General features: G+C 42.2%; 1 protein-coding gene across 3 annotated transcripts in view; it reads right to left on the reverse strand.

Annotated features, from left to right (window-relative positions):
• camkk1a (calcium/calmodulin-dependent protein kinase kinase 1, alpha a) overlaps positions 1-24,515 on the reverse strand; it is a 130,839-nt gene that overhangs the window by 92,079 nt on the left and 14,245 nt on the right. For all 3 annotated transcript variants that reach the window (XM_029627396.2, XM_029627394.2, XM_029627397.2), the window contains exon 2: positions 3,751-4,189. In XM_029627396.2, coding sequence (XP_029483256.1) covers positions 3,751-4,089 — 339 coding nt within the window. In that variant the 5' untranslated portion in view covers positions 4,090-4,189. The remainder of the gene's footprint in view (positions 1-3,750; positions 4,190-24,515) is intronic.

The raw sequence follows: 24,515 nt of genomic DNA on the forward strand, positions 1-24,515 counted from the left end.
ATGAAATAGCCATTGGGTGCTGTTCAGGAGAGGGCAGGCCCACAACAATGGCCGGAGTTGAATGGAACAGCACTTCACGGCAAAACAAAAGCAGGGAGCAGATAAATGCCTACATCAGATTCAACCTTCTGGGAAAAAGCTGCATCGATTATGACAAAGGTCTGCGTATTCAAACTGCACAACACAACGAGAAAGTAAGAAGAAACAAGGATGTTCATAACACCACTGTGTTTTTGGCCATGCAAAAATTTGCTTTTAGAGGACAAGAGGGAAACTTCCGCCAACAAGGGCAACTACAAGGAGCTTGCAGAGATAATTGCACGTTACGATGCTTTACTTGCTGAACATATCGAACTTTCGACTGTCTTTTCTGGGATGTCGAAAACAGTTCTGAATGATTTGATAGCTACCATCCATTAAAAGTTAGATTAAAGAGAGAGGTTGACGAGAGGTTAGATTAAAGAGAGAGGTTGACGAGAGGTTTTTGCGTGTGCTCAAGTAGGCTTTCCACTTTCCTCCAGTATTTATTTAGCAAAGATGATAACACAATCACTCCGGACAGACACAAGCAAAAACTCATGACATAAATGTTGCAGCATTAGAAATCTGACATGCTATATGGGATGAAAACAAGACTGTTTCAGTCTGATCAACCGTAGGCTACTAATAATAGCAGATGCATACAGCCTATGCGCCCTGTCCATCTGGCCAGGGTAAACTAATTGGTAACGTTATGTATTTAAAGTCCATTTGTGTGTCAGGAGAAAATGTGAATGTGATCAAATTTAGTTTATATTCAAAATTGGGCGGGCTAGGCTGCCTATACGTTTTTAATCCAAAGTTATTAACTGGAATTAATCAATCAACATCATAGTGATGACAGAGTAAGCCTTGTGAGTTGTATTGTCTATCAGTTGTTGTCTATGGTTGTCCTAATCTAATCTAAAGTCGTGGATGTCGATTATGGCAGCCCCCCACACCTCTCTGATTCAGTTGGGTTAAACGCGGAAGACACATTTCAGTTGAATGCATACAGTTGTACATCTGACTAAGTATCCCCCTTTCTCTTAAATATGCTGTATATGAACAAATATAAGGTAGCTGCAGTTTGACAGGGTTTTCATCCCCCCCAGGGCCAGGAGTTTTTCCCAGGAGTTTTTTTTAAAAACCATCAAAGCCCATAGAAAACCTATTTACAACTGATTAATCACTGTCATACCTTATAGTGTCCAAACTTTTCCTAGTTAGGTTAACATATACGTAAAAACTCCAAGCCCCAGGGGGTAAAAATTACCCCACCGCTCTGGGACCTGTGGTGCCACCAGTCTGCTTGCAGGTGTCAGTTATCGTCAGGTATGTGGATGATCAGGGATTTATTCAGGAACGTTTATTGGGCTACTTTGATGTGTCAAGTGGGCGAGTTGCGCAGTCTGTGTTTGACTTTATGAATTTTCAGATGTCTGAATTTAACTTCATATAGAGAAACTCGTTGTCCAAACCTACGATGGCGCAGCTGTAATGGAATGTAATCTGCTATTTGTATTTACAGCTAAGTCCCCTCCTGTTCCCTGAGTAAGATGTGATGACTACTCCACTCCACTACCATTGTCAACTTTCTCCTGACATGAACTGAAGCTACGTCTCATGAGCCCACTGGCACATTGGATGTTTCTCCTCCAAGCACTGAGTACCTCTATCAATTTTCTCTCATTACTGTATGTAGAGCTAATCACATACACAAACACAATCACATTATTACACATCAATGATTTTACTCCTTGCTTGGACTAACTCATTCTTAGCTCTTTTGTCTAACTGTGTGGTGTGGTGTGTTAGTTTTTTTGTTGTCAAATCCTGTCCTGCACTGGTCAAGCCTCTGAACACTCATGCCTCATACCCTCATTCAATCACTGCTGTGATCCCTTTCCATCACTGTGTAAGTAGCCCTCTCATTCCCATTCACCATAATATTGTACTATAAATGTCTTTATTAAATGCTTTAGGTTAAAATAATTAGTCTTTGACCATTTTTGAAAAACACTTTGTCATCTCTGTGCGTTCCGCACCTATACCGTGGGTCTCCCATCCTCCTCAATTTTTCAAGTCACCAGCCTCCACATGTCTAGCACTGCGATGCGGTGCCTTAGACCGCTGCTCCACTTGGGAGGCCCGGTGAACACATTTCTCGCTGAATTTCTGGTGATTTTAGTATTTTTTTTACTAAAAACAATGGGATGGGATGGTTTGAGGTTTGGTCAAAAAGGGTTGTGCAGACAAAATCTCTATCGCAAAAATATAAGATGTTTCATAACGATTGTAACAAATTAATTTTGTGAAACCTAATTGTGTACAGGTCCATAAATGTAAGAAATCGTCTATATACTACACTGGTTATTCCCTTCTCATTCCATGTCCAGACAACCAACTCCAGAGCCTCTATATACATAAAAACAACATGTGTTTATCAGGGGGCTGGTATAGAGGAGGATGTGTCCCACACAAGGTAAAGCGGTATTGACTAACAGTCATGATCCCTTCTCCTGCTCTCTCTGTCCGCCCATAGGATGTCATTATCATTACACACACACACACACACACACACACACACACACACACACACACACACACACGATTTGATTGCACCGACATGTACTGTAAGTGAGTGAATCAGGTACCTGCTGAGCTCACCGATGTGACCAATCAACCACATGTTCTTTGTGTAATTACTCTAATTCTAATACAACACTCAATAATGATGATGTGAAGACTGATGTACTCTGACATTCACTAATTCTCCAAAGATACATTTTTATGGGAAGGAAATGACAAAGTCTCAATTGAATGCATGACTGGAGATTTGTATATATTTTACCGGTAATACACAATTCCCAACAGTATTGCAATTGGATCCACTTGGGTATTAACTATTAGGTACATGATTTGGATTCCAGTTCTTGAGGAGTGTATATTCGAAGATTAACTGAGGTAGTGAAGAGTAAGTGAAGTAAATCGTCATCCCAAATGCCACCATATTCCCTATTAAGGGGACTACTTCTGACCAGGGCTCTAGGAAATAGGGTGCCATTTAGTACGCACTCTTGGAGACTATTTCCTAGTGCTCTCTCAGATGAGACCAGATGGTAATTCAGCTAGAGGCAGAATATTCAAGATGTAGATTACAGATTTCATGTCCCCGAGCATAGCACTGATTCATTCAGAGCACACATGTAGGCTACACGCACTGAACACACACAGACACAGACACAAATGCTGTTAAGACTTAAGCTCTAAGAGAGAGAAATCTCCTGACCTGACCCCTCTGTCTGACTGACCGCTTAGTGGCACATCACACGCAGGACATTCACTTTCCATCTAATACAGAAACAGGGGTCTACTTTGCATTAAAAAGCACGAGTCACAATTGCACGATGGCCCATACAATCCTACTCATTCAATGTCTGAGAACCCTGGTCACAACACGCACAGCTAAAACACTCACGCCAACCTTGACTACAATATGAAAAATATTTTGGATTTTATTCTATTCATCCTTTATTTAAACCCAGATGAACGTGAACCTCTTGATATTCTGCCAGATGCTTTACCACTTAACTATGCCTCCAAACCCCTTATAAACCTAACAGTTAGCCCTCTTAATTCAACTCAATTTGTTCCAGAGGAGCAATAATAATGATTATTGCATTGAATTGAATTTCTCTCTCCCTGTGTCGGTGCAGTCAGTTCTCTCACCTCGGCGTCTGAGATGGAGACGCGTTTGGACTCCACGGTGGGTCTGCGTACCACACGGGGGGAGACGTGAGCCCCCCCTGACCTCCCAGATGGGTACGTGCCCCGCTCCTGTAGCGACAGCTTCCTCCCTGAGAGGTGTGGCCGCTGAGCAGGGCCTTTCTTAGCTCCTCCTTGCTGAGCCCCAATCCTCACGCCATTGGCCGGTGAGCCGCCCGTCTCGGTGGTCGTCACAGTCACGGTGGCCATCATGGCAGTGAGGTCACTGCGGTCAGGGGTCATTGGGTCGGGGTCAGGGCTAAGGTCGTCCCTTCTGCAGCCCGGGTCGGAACTCATCGCCATCACTGGATGGAGGGATGGGGGAGCGCAGGACGAAGAGGAGGTGAGAGCTCACCAGCATCAACGTGGTGTGGGTCTGGGCCAGCCTGGGGGAGCACTGGATCTGCAGAGAACCGAGAGAGGCGAGAGGGATGAGTTCATATAGAGAAAATTATTTTAATTTAGATTTCCATTTCACATTTCTTTACCCAGGAAGTCCCATTGAGGTCAGGGGACCTCTTTTACAAGGATGTGCTGGCCAAGATGGCAGCTCAATAAAAAGCCATAGATCAAACACACTACATGGTATGGATATCATATGATATGAATGATATGGACACTGATATTGTATTATGTTCCATGATTAACAGGTAAGTGATAACAACCAGAACAATGTAAACTACTACACTGCGTAGTTTGATTGAGTCAAGTTCACACATCTAAAAGGTCACACTGTCATGTATAGGCAGTTTATGACATTGTACTCTGAGGACAGCCAAGGTAAATAACTACAAGTAGGACAGTGTTTTGTCATCCAGACACCTCAGTGCCCCCCTTCTATCTCTCCCTCTCTCTCTCTCTGTGTGAGGTGAGAAGCTGATTGTTCCAGCAGGGCCGGCCAGCAGATTAAGTAGTCCAAGCGTGTGTGTGCGCGTGTGCCGTGTGTGTAGTTGTCTAATTGAAATAAATGACCCTGTGATGAAAGTCAATCTAGGCCCACAGTTAATTATGATCCATTCCTCTGGACATGCCCCTACTGTGAGTGTGTGTGGGTTAACACAGCTCTCATCAACAACATCCACTTTCTCATACAATTACTCAGAGTGCGTGTGTATGTGTGTGTGCTTGAACCTGTGTGACAATCACAGCAGATCTTTGTTCATTGTGAGCCCTTTAATCACAAATGTAAATCAGGGAAGTAGATAGTCATAGTGAGCTGGTATCAAAGCAAGGCTGTGCAGCCAGTTGGTTGATGTGTTGTTGTCTCTGCAGATGAGAGAGCACAGATATGCAAAGTGGATCAGATCTACTCCATCCAGTTATCCATCCAAAGGCCAGGGAGGGAAGAAGAACTGACAAGAAATCTCTCACATTATAATCCTTCCATCTCAAAGAGCCCTTCCACATCTATCTTAGTCAGGGAGTAACACACACACACACACACACACACATACAGTGAGTAATGCACGCATCCACACACACACACCTCCTTAGTGAAAAGCTGCTCTGGGAAGGTGATTAATGCTTTTACCTCCAAGAGCTCAATGTGTCCACCTCTTTAGGGTCAACAATCCAGAGAAAGGGGCTTGATTGGATATAAAATGGTGAATCTATTTACAATAACCTTTGTGAGGAGTTTCAGTTGTCTGAATATCAATATTCTTTTAGAGGTTACATTTAGAGTAGTGAAATGGGACATCGTCGTCTTCTGCTATTCCTGAGATTTTTCAGGACACGAAAACCTATCCGTTTAGTTGGACTCGGAGTGCCTTATATTCTAAAATAACTGAGTGCTCCAGTTTTAACTTGGGTCAAATGATTTCATGACGCATATTATTTTTCACCAGGGCAGTCTTGGCTCCATGTCAATTGGAGTCTTTTCACAGAAACATACATGTTTGATTTGATCAAGTATCACTGCCTCCCTCTCACTCACAACAAGCACGGCAGGACACACACATATCAGGGGGGGGGGGGGCGTTCTCTTCGGAATAAATATGGCGTTCACCAAGGGGAAGGCAATTTGTTTCCATCCCTTGAGAGATAACAGTCAGGGCTTATTGAAATGGAGAACTCTGTGCTTCAGCAGACAAAGTGTCAATTTAAGTGTGTGTGTGTGTGTGTGTGTGTGTGTGTACACGTGTGAGGGTGCACGCATGGGGACCACTGTGCAAACATTATGTTAAATTGGCATACATTATACCAGTGTAAGACTGGCTTATGTTGAGTCTAGAAGTGAGCAGAAGACGTGTGTGTGTGTGTGTGTGTGCCCACATGAAAAAACACTTCAGCTTAATATAGAATACTACAGTACTTAGAATTCTGAAGTAGACATTGTTACACTGTTCTACACAATGTAGTATATTTTGATCATGTGTAGTCCTTACTGTAGAATTTTGTAGTATACTGTTGGAATACTATAGTGCACTACAGTCCACAAAAGCACTACAGTAATTACTATAGTGTATACCTTTTTTTTTACTAGTGTATACTATAGTATTTAAAAAATAGTATACGATAGTATTTGTTCATGTGGGTGCCAGCATGTGTATGTGTGCCTGCGTGAGAGCATTTGTGTGTATGTGTGTGGGCGTACTTGTCGACCCCACCATGACAGTTCCCTCACAGTGGAAGGGCAATCTCAGTCCTGTAGGGCTGGCTGCTTGTTGCCCATGACAACCATTAATGTGGAGGATATTGAAAACGCACACATGAATTCAGCCAAAATATTACATCTTACAATGTTCCCCGGTCTGATAACTACCAAACATTTGGGAAAGCCTTTTAATTGATTGTGATGGTGGTTGAGGCGGAGAGGAGTGGCGGACGCAGGGGAGGGAGGGAGAGAGTTAGAGACAAATACCATTGACTCTTGACCCCATTGAAAAGCCACTTCCTGGTATTAACCATTCTCTATTAGCCAACCAGTGATTAACTGATGCTACAGCAGCACTCTATTCTTCAGGAACCATTCATAGGGACTGAGCCTATCAGGGAATGGTATTCATATGATGTCAGGGAGAGAAAGAGTGCTAAACAAGAGGACTGTGATGACTTTTAATTATTATTATTTGCAATGACAACCTGAACAGCAAATTTGCGGGTGCTAAAATCTTGGTGTTGAGGTAAAAAGTGAGAGTGTTGATTTCAAGTAGGGTTAACACCAGCGGGATTGAAATTGACACCACCTGCAGTGAATAAATGAAGTGTTATTTTAAATCACAATGGAATCACTACCGCGTGGTGTTGTTAATCGTCTGTGTTGTCACTATCTCAGAGAGAAAGAAATATGGGAGGGGGCTCATTATTATATCATTCCCAGTATGCTTTGTTGCAGGTTGCTTTTTAGAATAGTGAATTTTAACCTCTCTGCGCACCGAACCCGGTAGCGGGATGAAATTCGACAACATACGGTGATCGCTACATAAAGTCATATTAAACATTCATGAAAATACAAGTGTCTCACATGTTTCAAAAGCCTAGAATCTTGCTAATCCAACTGCGTTGTCAGATTTAAAAAAGGATTTACTGCAAAAGAATACGATGCGATTATCTGAGGATTATGCACAGGCGTAACAAAATCAAACTGCAATAAAATAAATTGTTTACCTTTGACGATCTTCCTCTATTTGCAATCCCAATGCTCATTGTTACACAATGAATGGTCTTTTGTTTGATAAAATCCATTTTTATAGCCTAACACAAAACATTTTGTGAACTGCTTGTGTCGTGAATTCCGTCTCATTCTATTTGACGACACATTCGATGTAAATACACACACTAAACGTGACTTTTCCAGTCATGTTTGGTTTCATTGCAATCAACTGGTTTGTTTGTAACACAACCAAACATGATGGGCCATTTCGCGGGATGTATTGACTGAAAGAAACCGATTTGAAGACAACATAAGTAATGACATCATTGTGCACCAATGATATGACCGCTGTTTTGTTGATTGACTGTATTTTAACCCAATGACCACAGATCGTCTTGAAATCTAGCTGGGTAGATAGCCAATGAGCTGAGGTAAACGGCAATATAGTATGTAATGTTTATGTGTTGGAAGACCAACCCATGTGGTAAACTCCGGCGTAAAGAGGGTCATTCGACCATTGAAGATTCAAACCGGAAGGAGCCACGCATGTTACGCACAGCGTTGTTTTGGTAAAGCGCATCTTCAGCTGTTTATATATCAATCAGTATGGCGACTAAGTCAGGGAAAGCTAAATCTAAGTCTAGATATACAGATGTACACACAATTCTAGAAGAAATTGATTGGAAATGTGAGACAGAGATTGTTGGAGGACGATTCATTTAGCGATTCCCAAATGGAGGAATATTTTTTGAACGGAGAGGACATCGTTTTGGACTGGTAAGTTCTTATCATGCTAATGCCGTTGTTTGAAATTAATAAAATTATTTGTAATTTTTAAAATTTTTAGTAGCAATATATAAAAATGTAATGTAAGGAAATGTGAGATGCGTGTGTGTCTGCCGACCCACCCCGCCCCCACATGAAATAGCCTATTTGAGGCTGTTGAGGGGAGGGCAGGCCCACAACAATGGCCAAAGTGAAATGGAGACAGTAGATACAGCTGGACTGTTGTATTATAATAAAGACAGTAGAGCTAGCTGGTCTGTCATAATATAATAGAGACAGTAGATCTAGATGAAATGTCATAATATAAAATAGACAGTAGATCTAGCTGGTCTGTCATAATATAAATGAAACAGTAGATCTAGCAGGTCTATAATAAGATATTCAACCATATGTTCCCTGTACTCTATATACAGTATATCTGTTTATTATACCTGTTGATACAGGGCTCATATGTGAAACTATTCTAACTGAACATTTTCATTCACAGTGACACTGACTCCGAATGGGAGCCCCCAGTGCCAAAGTGTCCATCCCCCACTGAAGCTGGTTCATCCAGCCCTGTATTGCCTTTAAATTGTTAGCCTCCCACAAGCTTCCCACAATAAGTTGGGTGAATTTTAGCCCATTCCTCCTGACAGAGCTGGTGTAACTGAGTCAGGTTTGTAGGCCTCCTTGCTCGCACACGCATTTTCAGTTCTGCCCACACATTTTCTATTGGATTGAGGTCAGGGCGTTGTGATGGCCACTCCAATACCTTGACTTTGTTGTCCTTAAGCCATTTTGTCACAACTTTGGAAGTATGCTTGGGGTTATTGTCCATTTGGAAGACCCATTTGCGACCAAGCTTTAACTTCTGGAGATGTTGCCATGATGCCATCTATTTTGTGCACCAGTTCCTCCTGCAGCAAAACCCCCCACAACATGATGCTGCCACCCCTGTGCTTCACGGGTGGGATGGTGTTCTTCGGCTTGCAAGCCTCCCCGTTTTCCTCCAAACATAACAATGGTCATTATGGCCAAACAGTTCTATTTTTGATTCATCAGACCAGAGGACATTTCTCCAAAAAGTACGATCTTTGTCCCCATGTGCAGTTGCAAACAATAGTCTGTCTTTTTTATGGAGGTTTTGGAGCAGTGGCTTCTTCCTTGCTGAGCGGCCTTTCAGGTCATGTCGATATATATGACTAGTTTAACCTCTTAAGTCGACCCTCTACTTTTTTGAACATTCTGTTAAAAATCGCGCAACATTTCAGCGCCCTGCTACTCATGCCAGGAATATAGTATATGCATTTGCTTAGTCTGTGTGGATAGAAAACACTCAGACGTTTATAAAACTGGTTAAATCACTGCTGTGGCTTTACCAGAACGGCATTTACATCGAAAAGCACAGGAAAAACTGATCACTGAAAATGGGAAAATATATCCATGCGCTACTTGAACCCATTGATAAAGGTGAACCACAATTAATTGACTGAGGTTGCAGTACCTACAGCTTCCACACGGTGTCTAGAGTCTTGTCATTTCCCTTCGAGTTTTTTCTTGGTCAAACACATGCAGGGCACCGTATTTCTTCAGGTCTAGGACCGGATATTTTCGTTGAGTTTCTAGCCGGACATTTTTCCAGACGGACAGCTAATGATCTTTACATCGCCTCCTGATGAATTTTATTGCTTATTAACGTTTACTAATACCTAAAGTTGCATTACAAACGTATTTCGAAGTGTTTTGTGAAAGTTTATCGTCGACTTTTTGAATTTAAAAAAATGACGTTACGTTTTGAAATGATGTTTTTTTCGTTTATCACACAGTCTACATATAACGATATCTAGGCTTTATATGGACCGATTTAATTGAAATAAAGACCCAAATAGTGTTTATGGGACATCTAGGAGTGCCAACAAAGAAGATGGTGAAAGGTAATGAATGTTTTCTATTTTATTGTGCGGTTTGTGTAACGCCGAAATGCTAATTATTTTGTTTACATCCCCTGTGGGTCTTTTTGGGTGTTACATGCTATCAGATAATAGCTTCTCATGCTTTCGCCGAAAAGCATTTTAAAAATCTGACTTGTTGCCTGGATTCACAACGAGTGTAGCTTTAATTCGATACCCTGCATGTGTATTTTAATGAACTTTTGAGTTTTAACTAATACTATTAGCATTTAGCGTAGTGCATTTGCATTTCCAGAGCTCTAGTTGGGACGCAAGCGTCCCGAGTAGAAGCAACAGGTTAACTGTGGAAATAGATACTTTTGTACCTGTTTCCTCCAGCATCTTCATAAGGTCCTTTGTTGTTTTTCTGGGATTGATTTGCACTTCTCGCACCAAAGTACATTAATCTCTAGCAAACAGAACACGTCTCCTTCCTGAGCGATATGATGGCTGCGTGGTCCCATGGTGTTTATACTTGCGTACTATTGTTTGTACAGGTGAACGTGGTACCTTCAAGCGTTTAAAAATTGCTCCCTAGGATGTACCAGAATTGTGGAGGTCTACAATTTTTTTTTCCAGAGGTCTTGGCTGATTTCTTTTGGATTTTCCCATGAGCTCAAGCAAAGAGGTACTGAGTTTGTAGGTAGGCCTTGAAATACATCCAAAGGTACACCTCCAATTGGCTCAAATGATGTCAATTAGCCTATCAGAAACTTCCAAAGCCATAACATACATGTTTTGAATTTTCCAAGCTGATTACAGGCACAGTCAACTTCTGACCCACTGGAACTGTGATACAGTGAATTATAAGTGAAATAATCTGTCTGAAAACAATTGTTGGAAAATTGCTTGTGCCATGCACAAAGTAGATGTCCTAACAGACTTGCCAAAACTATAGTTTGTTAACAATACATTTGTGGAAGAAAGTAGAAGAAAGTGGGTGTTAAACTTCCGATCACAAATTTGCTGCGTGGCAAGAGGCAACTGAAGCTAGCACAGAAACGACTGAGGGAGGGGAATGGGAGCTCGGAGAAAAGTTTCCCCTTCACACTGCCACCAAACATACAGTATGGTGTAATTCAATATGGTTGAATACGGTTAATTGAGCAGTTCATGTATCCTCTGCTGTCTTCAACTGAATAAAGTTATGAAAAAGCCAGAACAAATTGAAAAAGCCTGACATCATCTTGTGTGTGTGTGTGTGTGTGTGTGTGTCTGTGTTCTTCATGATGTTTAAGCATACAACAGGAGCCACAACCTTCTCATTTGAAGCACATTTGGGAACCATTTTAACGCCATTTGGACTCCTCTACTTCCATCCATACCAATCCAATAATAATAATAATAATAATAATAATACACGCTTATTTTTTTCATAGCATATTGTAGAGGCAGAGCAAAGGAAATGTATAAATAAATACATAATACACGGTGGAAACAATGAGATCCTTTTATGAGCCAAATGTTATTTCAATCTTTCCACATCTTTCTCCCAATTCATATTGAAAGTATATTCATTCACCAAAACTAATTAGGAGGAGACGAAGAGAGTTCATACAGGTTCTTCTGATTGACACATGTTCCTCTATTAACGACCCATTTTCTCCCTCCTGCTCTCTCTCAATTTGTCTTCTAAATTGGTTTGTTGTGTCCCAGGCAGCAAGCAAAGACTGCCAAGAACAAAATGGAGATAATTTATAGGTTTTCAGAGCGAGACAGCGCTGAGCGGACAACACCATGAATAAATATCAATAATACTACTGATGAAAAAATGAAAAAAATTCATAGCACGAATTGGAAGTGAGGTTCTCGCTCCACGCCGAGCTGTTTTCTCACTGGGTTTCATTCCCAGTTGACAGCTGAGTCATTGATATAACACTGTGACTATATACATAGTGTGTACGTGTGTTTCTATTTCCTTGTGTATTCAAAAAAGCCTCCTTTCTCTAGATAGCTGGAACACAAGCTTGTACGTGACCTTGAAGGCTTAGACAGAAATGATCATGTTGTCAGCATGTAGTCTCATCTCCATCCACCAACACAAAACTCTCTCTACAGATTGGAGGGCAGTGGAGGTCATTGTCTCTCCCTATCCCCTGGCATAATGTATGTGTGTTTGTGTGTAGAAAATCTATAAAAATGTTGATCACAGATAGCAGTGTGTTGGTGAATGAGGACCCCAGAGTACTGTATGCTGTGGATGTGATGGGTATTGATTTACAGGCTAGAAGCTCCTGAGGCAGAAGAGAGAGCACACTGACAGAAAGCACAGGCCTATTGTGCCTATGGATTATTACACTGGGACCAATTTAGCTCAGTCAAACTAGGCATTGGCATTTTAAATAATTTCACTATTCCAATAATATCATGATTTCCCCCCCCCCCCCGGATACCCGGATAGTCGAAATACATGTGTTTTTGAAAAACAAACTTTGTTTAAACTTGGGAGAGAGGTGCCACAGTACAGGGACATTGAGAGTGAGCTAAATAAATGTGAATACTTGCTACTAATGCTACAGCTACCATGATTACGGGGAGAGGCACAACACTAGAATCGCTACTATCGTTACAACTCCAGGGGCTATAGTACCAGTCAAATGTTTGGACACCTACTCATTCAAGGGTTTTTCTCTATTTTAGCGGTTTTCTACATTGTAGAATAATAGTGAAGACATCAAAACTATGAAATAACACATATGGAATCATGTAGTAACCAAAAAAAAAGTGTTAAACATGCCCTCCACTCTGTTGAGAGAGTTTTGTGTTGGTGGATGGAGATGAGACTACATGCTGACAATATGATAATTTCTGTCCAAGCCTTTAAGGTCACGTACAGGATTGTGTGTGTGGATTGTGTGCAGGTGTGAGTGCATCTGCACGCACAGTGAGGCGAAGACTTTTGGAGCATGTTCTGGTCAAGGGCAGGAAAGAAGCCACTTCTCTCCCGGAAATATTCTGCAAAAGGTACAGGGATTGGACTGCTGAGGACTGGGGTAAAGTCATTTTCTCTGATGAATCCCCTTACCGATTGTTGTGGCATCTGGAAAAAAACTTGTCCGGAGAAGACAAGGTGAGCGCTACTATCAGTCCTGTGTCATGCCAACAGTAAAGCATCCTGGGACCATTCATGTGTGGGGTTGCTTCTCGGCCAAGGGAGTGGGCTCACTCACAATTTTGCCTAAGAACGTAGCCATGAATAAAGAATGGTACCAACACGTCCTCCGAGAGCAACTTCTCCCAACCATCCAGGAACAGTTTGGTGATGGAACAATGCATTTTCCAGCATGATGGAGCATCTTGCCATAAGAACAAAGTGATAACTAAGTGGCTCGGGGAACAAAACATCGATATGTTGGGTCCATGGCCAGGAAACTCCCCAGACCGTAATCCCATTGAGAATTTGTGGTCAATCCTCAAGAGGCGGGTGGACGAACAAAACCCCACAAATTCTGACAAACTCCAAGCATTGATTATGCAAGAATGGGCTGACATCAGTCAGGATGTGGCCCATAAGTTAATTGACAACATGCCAGGGCAGATTGCAGAGGTCTTGAAAAAGAAGGGTCAACACTGCAAATATTGACTCTTTGCATCAACTTCATGTAATTGTCAATAAAAGCCTTTGACACATGAAATGCTTGTAATTATACTTCAGTATTCCAAAGTCTGACAAAAATATCTGAAGACACTGAAGCAGCAAACTTCCTGAAAATTAATATTTGTGTCACTCAAAACTTTTGGCCACGACTGTATATAGTCTAAGTGTTGAGAGAATGCCAAGAGTGTGCAATACTGTCATCAAGGCAAATTATGGCTACTTTGAAGAATCTCAAAAATAAAATATATTTTGACATGTTTAACACTATTTTGGTTAATATATGATTCCATATGTGTTATTTAATGTCTTCATTATTATTCTACAATGTAGAAAATAGTTTTTAAAAACCTGGAATGAGTAAGTGTGTCCAAACTTTTGACTGTGTGTATTCATTTTAATAACTCTACCTACATGAACATATTACCTCGACTAACCGGTGCCCCCACACATTGACTCTGTACCGGTACCCCTTGTATATAGTCTCGCTATTGTTATTTTACTGCTTCTCTTTAATTACTTGTTCCTTTTATTTCTTATTCTTGTTTGTAATTTATAAACTGCATTGTTGGTTAGGGGGTTGTAAGTAAGTATTTCACTGTAAGGTCGGCGCATGTGACTAATACAATTTGATACTGTATGTATTGATTCAAATACTGCCCTCACTATTACTCCTACCTACCATTCCGTCAGCAACAGTGATTGCAGCAACTACCCAGTAGGCAAAACTATGAAACTAGGATGTAATTTCAACCAGTTTTGTCCAATTTGACTTAGGGAGGGGAACAGTTACTTGAATATCCGAACAGATGTTGGTATTCAATGTCTGTGAGAGTATTCATAAAATGTATAATTATAGGCCTATTTTAACAATGAAATTGAAAAGGCTTTGTCTAAATGAAATGTAATTATGTATGTGACAGTGCTACACAGGATATACCATGAAATTTGAAATTCTTAATTCAATAATCAGAGGTGATTGTTGGGCCTGTCGGATTGGATGATGACTTTTGCTGTTGTATCTGATCACTATTGCTCTATAAATCGTATTGACAGACCTCCTTCAATTCCCCAGTGGTGTAAAGTAATTAGTAAATTAGTACAATTATAATAATTAATTAGTCAAATTAGTAAAATTATTTTAAGTACGACTTAAGGAGGTCTATCAGTACAGTTTATAGAACAATAGCGATCAAACAACAAAAGCCATCATCCAGTTCGACAGGCCCGACAATCACCTCTGATCACATGCATGCCTACATTCAGTTGCCTTCATACTGTATAATGTTCTGCATGCAGTCATATGGAGTTGAAAAGCTTTTGGTAACAATAATGTGACCTCTGCAACCTGACAGCTGCACATGATAAGAGGATGTCCCCTCCTGCACCTGTCCTAAGGTGAACACTTTAGTGGTGGACATTTACCTGTGGTGTGAGTAAAGAGAGATAACATAAGGGGAGAAAGATTCAGAAAGATAATCACACACGCATGTGTAACAGTATTGTTTTTGTCCTTCTCCTTGTCCCAACCTGCTCTTGAACCAGAGACCCTCTGAACACATCGTCAACAGTCACCCTCAAAGCATTGTTACCTATCGCTACACAAAAGCCCACAACAAAAAAACACACACACTATGTTGGCCCACCACACAAGGGACTGTGAGATTGACCTTCCACTAAACAAGGGGAGCTGCTTTCACAGTCCTAATGCAACCAGGTTCTTTGTGTTTTGATCCTGCATGAGTCTTCCAGGCAGACAACAATTTTAACCATTCCCTTTATACAGTGACAGTGTGTCTTTATCTAACACTCAGACCAATATGCATTCCACAGTCGGGGCAAACATTGTACCCAACTAGCACACAGTCAAGCCCAGAGAAATGCCAATGACAAGATAAATATTTTGGCCACAACAGAGAGAAAGAGAGCACTGCTGATGCCTCTATTTAACCCAAGTGCCCAACAAAGCAAAGAGCACTACATGGGAAGCCTGCCAAGGCTTACTTCAGTTCTTAACCCGGACAAACACAAAGGATTTCTCTTCTCCAAAGCTGTTTAAACTACTGAAGGACAAATGTCAGGAGTGAGTGAGAGAGAGGACACCACCCACTCCATAGTTCTAAATGGCAGGAAGTCAGGAAGACAATAGTATCTTCAATGTATCTTCAATGTTCATTAACAGATTGAGAAACATGGCTCAGAATCACCCTGATGTAAAAGGTAACCCTAGCCTGGTTCCAGACCTATTGATAATATATAGCCAACTGCTATGGTCACTATTTGGAATAATAAGCGTTTGGGTAGATACACAAAAAAAACAAAAAAAACACTCCCCCTCCAATAGAATCAGATACTCAGCTCTCTTACTATGATCCCAGTGCTGAGAGTTGAGAAAGGAGGGGCTGGATACAGTGAAACAGGGTAGAGGAGGCTTTCTGTCATCTGTCTAGAACCAGAGAGAGAGGCTGCTTTGCTACCTGTCCTCGTTACAATCCCCCGGGCCCAGCAGTTTGGACCAGGTCCGCATGGCTGCCTCATCTGTCACATCTCATCCCAGTCAGGGGGAGTATGTGACACATTAGGTGCTGGGGGACTAGGGGAGAGAGGGATCAAGAGATGGATGCTGAGGAAGAGGTGGAGGGTGAAAGCCAACACTTCCACATCAGATGCTGTGAGAAGGGGGATGGGGAAGGAAAGGTGAAAAGGTATATGGAAGCGGCGGGGGGGGGGAGCTGTCCAGAATGACAGCCTGGCCTAGGGCTTGCTGACACATGCAGGAGAAGACCAGCCCTGTGGCATGCTTCATGTACGCGAGAGAGAGCGAGCGAGAGCGAGAAAGATTAAAATAAGAGCTACAAAAGACTGGCACAAAGAGTTTGTTCTCCTCCATAACTGGTAGGGCTGCGCAATTTATACAATTTTAATCAAAATTGCAATATTGACATGTGCAATATCCATATCGCAAGAGGCTGCAATTATGTTTTTAAGCACCATGAATTTGAATATAATAAGGGTCCCTGTTAACCTTGGTTTCAACCCTATCATAACTTCTATTGTACCTGTTTGTTTTCCATTAGTTGTCATGCCAAACAACACCAACAGTAGAATCCGAATGCTGAGGAGTATTTCAGTCTGTAATAAAGCCCTTTTGTGAGGAAAATATTGGGAGTAATCTTAGACCATTCTTCCATACAGAACCTTTCCAGATCACTAACCAGGTTTCCATCCAACCTTTTCAGTAAAGTACATGTCAGAAAACAATGTAATAACAGTCCTGCTGGAACAAGGTGGGATCTGACGGTGCGGTGCGAGAAATGACGCTGGACAAGGTGGGATCTGACGGTGCGGTGAGAGAAATGACGCTGGACAAGGTGGGATCTGACGGTGCGGTGCGAGAAATGACGCTGGACAAGGTGGGATCTGACGGTGCGGTGAGAGAAATGACGCTGGACAAGGTGGGATCTGACGGTGCGGTGCGAGAAATGACGCTGGACAAGGTGGGATCTGACGGTGCGGTGCGAGAAATGACGCTGGACAAGGTGGGATCTGACGGTGCGGTGCGAGAAATGACGCTGGACAAGGTGGGATCTGACGGTGCGGTGCGAGAAATGACGCTGGACAAGGTGGGATCTGACGGTGCGGTGCGAGAAATGACGCTGGACAAGGTGGGATCTGACGGTGCGGTGCGAGAAATGACGCTGGAAACGCTTTTATGTGCAAATATTGATATAATAACTATCATATTGAAGTAAACTTGGAGTCACGCTGTAACGGCTTTCTAATGGTGAAGGAGAGTCGGACCAAACTGCAGCGTGTCTATTGTGATTCATCTTTAATAAACAAACGTAACACACAACAAAACACTAACACTACAAAACGAAAACCGAAAACAGCCTATACAAGTGTCTACTAACCTCTAACCAGGACATCAAGACACACAGGACAATCACCCACAATACAACCAAAGAATATGGCTGCCTAAATATGGTTCCCAATCAGAGACAACGGTAAACACCTGCCTCTGATTGAGAACCACTTCAGACAGCCATAGACTCTCCTAGAACACCCCACTAAGCTACAATCCCACTATACACACATTCCAAAATCCCAAGACAAAACACACCACAATACAAAAACTCTATGCCACACCCTGGCCTGACCCAATACATGAAGAAAACACAAAATACTTAGACCAGGGCGTGACACACGCGATGACATGTTGTGTGGTCCTCCCACTACGACTCTTTGGGAAATCATGCCGTTTATTAGGCTACAGATGAAAGTGCAAGATGATGAGCTTGATGCTCCTTTCCAATTAATATTGAGGGTCTTATTCTGGTGACATGATCGTCGATGCTTGGCTGCCATTTGACAAATAAATAAAAATCTTGCTATTTTGTCCATAATAATCTCATCATGTAGGCTATACTCACATTGTGTCTGTGAGCGGTTGCCTAGAGTGCACGTGTCAATAGCAGAGTGGGCACACTCGCTATATAACGCACATTGTTTTGTGAGAAAACCACAAATAGAGTTGAAAATGTGATGGAAACCCATTTAACTTTTTATGTACACTCCATCATCACGCACAGCCTTTTATCCACAACAAGTACATTTGATGGAAACACATCTCTGGTGGGAAAATACGCATAGTGTTTTTATGTGGATTTTAGAATATTTGCATGGAAATCTGTCGCCAATCGGATACTTTTTCATACTGTACAACCCTGGCGTTGCAAGCGTCATGCTCTACCAACGGAGCCAAATGGGACATTAGTGGAAAATCCACTAGCGGCCAGGTTTCAGCCTCCTGGCAGAGGCTACCAGGTTTTTGTTCATGATGCCGTTGACCTTAAGGGCCCCAGGACCAGTGGAAGCAAATTGCTCCACAACATCAAAGATCCAACACCATATTTTACAGTAGGTATGTGGTCATTTTCTGGTCATGCATCTTTCTTTTGACGCAAAACCCACGACTAGTGTGCGAGGCCAAAGAGCCCTATTTTCATGTCATCCAACAAATATAAATTCCTGGATTTTGTTAAACGGCATTGGTACGTGGATTGGAGCCGGTACTATGGTCAGATGACAAGAAAATAGAGCTCTTTGGCCACGCACACTAGTCTTGGGTTTTGCGTCGAAATCGCTAAGCTCACTCCCAATGTGTTTTCCAACCTCAGGGTGTTAAACAAAATCGTGTTCTCTTGAGCATTCGTATAAAATAATATAATTTCCAAATTTTTGCTCATCTTTATCAAGGGTGTCAATCATTTCAGACCCCACTGTATCTACAGGAGCTGAACAGTTGGCCGCCTGTGGTGCCATGCCACTGTCTGAAGTAAAAACCTGCAGTCTTTGTAAGAACCTCATCCCCTTTGAGTGACTGAACTGAATCTTCACCATACAATACAGTTCAGCATGGGACTTATCTGTGCCCTGTGAAGCATACCTAGAGAAAGAGAGACTAGCTCTTTGTCTTTCTGCTGATGACTGTCTGTGATAGCACTATGATGATCAGTGACAGACAATGAGACACTCCGGGGAGGGTGGATTACTGCATCTAATGACTAGGACATACCACTGGCAGCTTAGGTGCTAATGGGAACAAGATGACCATATATTAGCTACAGTATTAATAGCAAGGTTTATAAAAGGCTTATAAACAGGTTATTAATAGGGTTCTGTACTTTCCTTCTAAGTATAGCCTACTATACTTTCCAGCTATTGACCCATTGACTGAGTGTGGTTGACTAGGCGATAGTTCCAATCAGCCTCTTTCCCCTGTGCCAACAACCATCAGAGCCTACATATCAGGCACTCTTTAATTAAATCATTAGCTTTGAAGCTGGATTAGCTCGTTACAGTTCACCACACCACTACAGCTAGCCTTAGCAATAAATCTGTCAGAGATCCCTCCCTGTACACTTGAAGGTGACCACAGTACAAAATGCAGCCGTTCCCACTTAGAAAACCCAGGCGTTGCCAAACAGCTTGCACACACAGTGTATGAGTACACACATCGAGACATCAGCAGACTGTCAATCTCAATGGACAGAAATAGAGCCAGACAATCCCAGACAAATCCAGGGCTAACACTCACCCCCCTAACCCGACCCAGGACCAGGGCTGCTAAATCAGGATTACAGAGGAGGATACAGAGGTTTGAAGGAGAAGGAAAAGGAGAAGAGTTGCTGTTCTCTCCTACTACTCACACTCTCAGATGGGCTGAGACTGGAGCCTCTGCATGGCTGGTCTCTCAGGCAAAGCCAAATTTCCAGGCCTAGGGGAAACAAGGCACCCCACTTTGGGCCCTCGAGACAGAGGCAAGGAAGTTCAGGATAATTCCCTGGTGTAACCAACATCCAAAAGTCCTCCCTCGACTGCAGCCCTGTATCCCTCACACTGGCAGGTGTGAAAAACTGGAGCCCATTTTACATTTGAATAATTTAGCAGACACTCTTATCCAGAGCGACTAACAGGAGTAATTAGGTTTAAGTGCTTTCCTTGCTCAAGGTCACAGACAGCTTTCTCACCTAGTCACCTTGGGGATTCGAACCAGAAACCTTTCTGTTACTTGCCCATTGCTCTAAACCGCTAGGTTACCTGCCGCCCTGCATTGAATTAAGCCCATCCATGACCTCAGCATGCCACTGGTTGACTGTGTGTCTATTTTTAATATGGGCTAGGTAGTTAGCCCAGCGGTGGAGAGTTCAGAAAGAGATTAGTAGGACGTAATCGTACCACTGTACCCTCGGGGCAGTGGGAATGTCATCAGGCTTCTCTCTCGACAGGTGGGTGTGGAAGTTCCATGCCTGAGTGTACACTTATAGAACTGCATTCTCATGATGGATGCTACATAAGGATAGAAAGGGGGGAACTATGTCTAGGAAACCCAGCTATGGTGCAGTGGGAGACCCAGTGGGTTTTAGATAAGGTACCTGCCAAGCCAGGAAAAAAAACAGAGGCACTACACTGACTGCACACATCCAATCTCTTATCTACACGACAGGAATAGACCTAAACAGCAAGTATCTGTTAGTTAAACATGTGGCAAGAATCCTCTAAACTGAAAATGTGAAGACTTAGTCATCCACAAAGCAGAATCACTATCTTTGTTAGTCTTCCAGGGACCGATCCTTTGCACTGTCTAAATCCTTCCCAGTGGCAGAATGCCCTGCTATTGCTGAGCACCATCCTCTATCATCCCTATGAGGGCTAGGCTAGCCTCATCGAGAACCAGGCGTCCCTATTTGAAAGCCTGGCGAAGTCAATAGCAGGAAGTAGCCTGGTGTAAATCAATGACGCCTTGCAACACATCAAACAAATCAAATGCCTTGCTTGGGCGGATTAATATAATATATTCATGTTAATAAGTTGATATATGCAGTGTTTGTGGTGACTTAATTTCAATCAATTGCTGGCTGTCGGCTACACTTGATAAACTCAACTTTTACCATAGCCTACGGGTAGTTTTCAAGCAGAGAAGTTGTAATGCCTTCGACTCGATTGGTCAGAAATTAGTGACGAACATAACATGTGACGCAGCACCCCTTCTACGTGCATGTGGAGGAGGGTTCTTGAAATGTAACATCCAATAAAAATGTAGTCGCTGGAAGCCAGCAGACTATTCTAGCCATTTTGGCTAATACAAAATTATCCAGAGCTCCAAAGGACCAGCGTGACAACAATGTGATTTTGAGATATGGCTACACGAGACTAGGGCTTGGCTAGCCAAGTCAATGCCCCACCATGCTCCATCCTGTGTCATCCCTGTTAGGGCTAGGCTAGCCAGCTATCACAATGCCCCATCATGTTCCATCCTCCATCATCCCTGTTAGGGCTAGGCTAGCCAGCTATCACAATGCCCCATCATGTTCCATCCTCCATCATCCCTGTTAGGGCTAGGCTAGCCAGCTATCACAAAGCCCCATCATGTTCCATCCTCCATCATCCCTGTTAGGGCTAGGCTAGCCAGCTATCACAATGCCCCATCATGTTCCATCCTCCATCATCCCTGTTAGGGCTCGGCTAGCCAGCTATCGCAATGCCCCACCATGCAGTGTCATCTCTGTTAAGTCTAGGATAGCCATGTATCACAATGCCCCATAATGCTTCATCCTGCATCATCCCTGTTAGCACTAGGCTAGCCAGGCTGCCTGTCAGATGTCAATCAATGGTGTGAACCAAGCAAGCCTGTCCAAGGCCAACCATGATGGATAATGAGCCTGCTCTGGATAGAGACTAGCACCAGCTTATCCTGTCTGCCTGCCTGACTGACTGATTGAGAGACTGACTGACCAACTGGTTGACTGAAAGACTGAGAAACTGTCTGACTGCCTGTAGAGACTGGTTGACTGCATGTGGGGTTTGTTGAGGCCGGCTGGTTGTGGAGTCTTCAGTAGGGAAACATACTGTATCAATCAAGGGAGTCTGAGGGTCTTTCTGTGCCACCAAACATTTGCATACTACTAGTAAAGTAGAAGGTGTAACATTACGGAACAATGTTGTTGAAATTAAACAAATAGTTAGCGGGGAGAGGCTATACAGACACTCCTGGCCTGCAAAATAATGACGTATGTTGCGCACTTGACAGCGGAGTGAACCGAATCACACAGGGTTGTAACAGCTAAGGAGGAAATGTGTTCTGGTGCTGTTGCCTTTCATGCTCTCCCCATTGAGTTGACCGTTTCACGGTGACATCTAGATGGCTACCAAAATGAGTTAACACTGTTCCATAATGTTCCATTAGTAGTTTAAACCTGTTCACTTTAATAGTAGTAGTATGCAAACATTTGCAAACGTTTGGTGGCACAGAAAGAAAGGAAAATGTTGTGAGTCTGATAAAATAATCGGTGGAATTGTGTAGGCTATAGCAACGTTGTATTAGTTTGTTCGAATTTGTTAGAGTTTGTTAGCATCTAGCGGTCTTATTTGAAATTTGTTCAATGCCTCAATTCATTTTATAAACTATATTGGATATATGGCTGTACAGATTCCTTGTGGTGTTGTTTGTGTCGCACTGCTTTGCTTTATCTTGGCCAGGTCGCAGTTGTAAATGAGAACTTGTTCTCAACTAGCCTACCTGGTTAAATAAAGGTGAAATAAAACAATGAAAAACTCCTATTTGCCATTTCTTCAATCTAAGCCTACTATAAAGTGTGTGCCGACAGGCCTGGAGGGAAGCAAAAGTCATTCCGCTACCCAAGAATAGTAAAACCCCCTTTACTGGCTCAAATAGCTGTTACTAACCCTTAACCTGTTGCTTCTACTCGGGACGCTTGCGTCCCAACTAGAGCTCTGGAAATGCAAATGCACTACGCTAAATGCTAATAGTATTAGTTAAAACTCAAAAGTTCATTAAAATACACATGCAGGGTATCGAATTAAAGCTACACTCGTTGTGAATCCAGGCAACAAGTCAGATTTTTAAAATGCTTTTCGGCCAAAGCATGAGAAGCTATTATCTGATAGCATGCAACACCCCAAAAGACCCACAGGGGACGTAAACAAAATAATTAGCATTTCGGCGTTACACAAACCGCACAATAAAATAGAAAACATTCATTACCTTTCACCATCTTCTTTGTTGGCACTCCTAGATGTCCCATAAACACTATTTGAGTCTTTATTTCGATTAAATCGGTCCATATAAAGCCTAGATATCGTTATATGTAGACTGTGTGATAAACGAAAAAAACATCGTTTCAAAACGTAACGTCATTTTTTAAAATTCAAAAAGTCGACGATAAACTTTCACAAAACACTTCGAAATACGTTTGTAATGCAACTTTAGGTATTAGTAAACGTTAACCTCTTACCTCTACCTGGGACGCTTGCGTCCCAACTAGAGCTCTGGAAATGCAAATGCGCTACGCTAAATGCTAATAGTATTAGTTAAAACTCAAAAGTTCATTAAAATACACATGCAGGGTATCAAATTAAAGCTACACTCGTTGTGAATCCAGGCAACAAGTCAGATTTTTAAAATGCTTTTCGGCGACAGCATGAGAAGCTATTATCTGATAGCATGCACCAATACACTACAACAGAAAAGCACAGCAGGGGACGTAAACAAAATAATTAGCATTTCGGCGTTACACAAACCGCACAATAAAATAGAAAACAGTCATTACCTTTCACCATCTTCTTTGTTGGCACTCCTAGATGTCCCATAAACACTATTGGGTCTTTATTTAGATTAAATCGGGCCATATAAAGCCAAGATATCGTTATATGTAGACTGTGTGATAAACGAAAAAAACAGCGATTTCACAACGTAACGTCATTTTTTAAAATTCAAAAAGTAGACGATAAACTTTCACAAAACACTTCGAAATACGTTTGTAATGCTACTTTAGGTATTAGTAAACGTTAATAAGCGATAAAAATCATCCGTAGGCTATGTACATATCATTAGCTGTCGTCTTGGAAAACATTTCAGGAGAGAGCTCTTCCGGAATGATCTGGGCGGAGACCGGAGGTACGTCGTGCCCCTCTTTCGGTTCAACCAAGAATCAAAGAGGATTAAATTAACAAGATACTCGACTACATGGGGATGCTGTGGGAGTTGAATGCTCGGTCTTATCTAATTCGGCTCACTGTTAACAATTGCTGGAAGTGGCGCAAGGATATTTATTTCCATTTTCTGTGATCAGGTTTTCCTGCGCTTTCCGATGTAACGCACGTTATGTAATAGCCACAGTCGTGATTTAACCAGTTTTAAAAACGTCCGAGGGTTTCCTATACACACATTCTAACCATATGAACGTACTATATTCCTGGCATGAGTAGCAGGGCGCTGAAATGTTGCGCGATTTTTAAC

This window comes from Oncorhynchus nerka, linkage group LG22 (genome assembly GCF_034236695.1).
Source record: "Oncorhynchus nerka isolate Pitt River linkage group LG22, Oner_Uvic_2.0, whole genome shotgun sequence".
Classification (NCBI taxonomy): Eukaryota; Metazoa; Chordata; class Actinopteri; order Salmoniformes; family Salmonidae; genus Oncorhynchus; species Oncorhynchus nerka.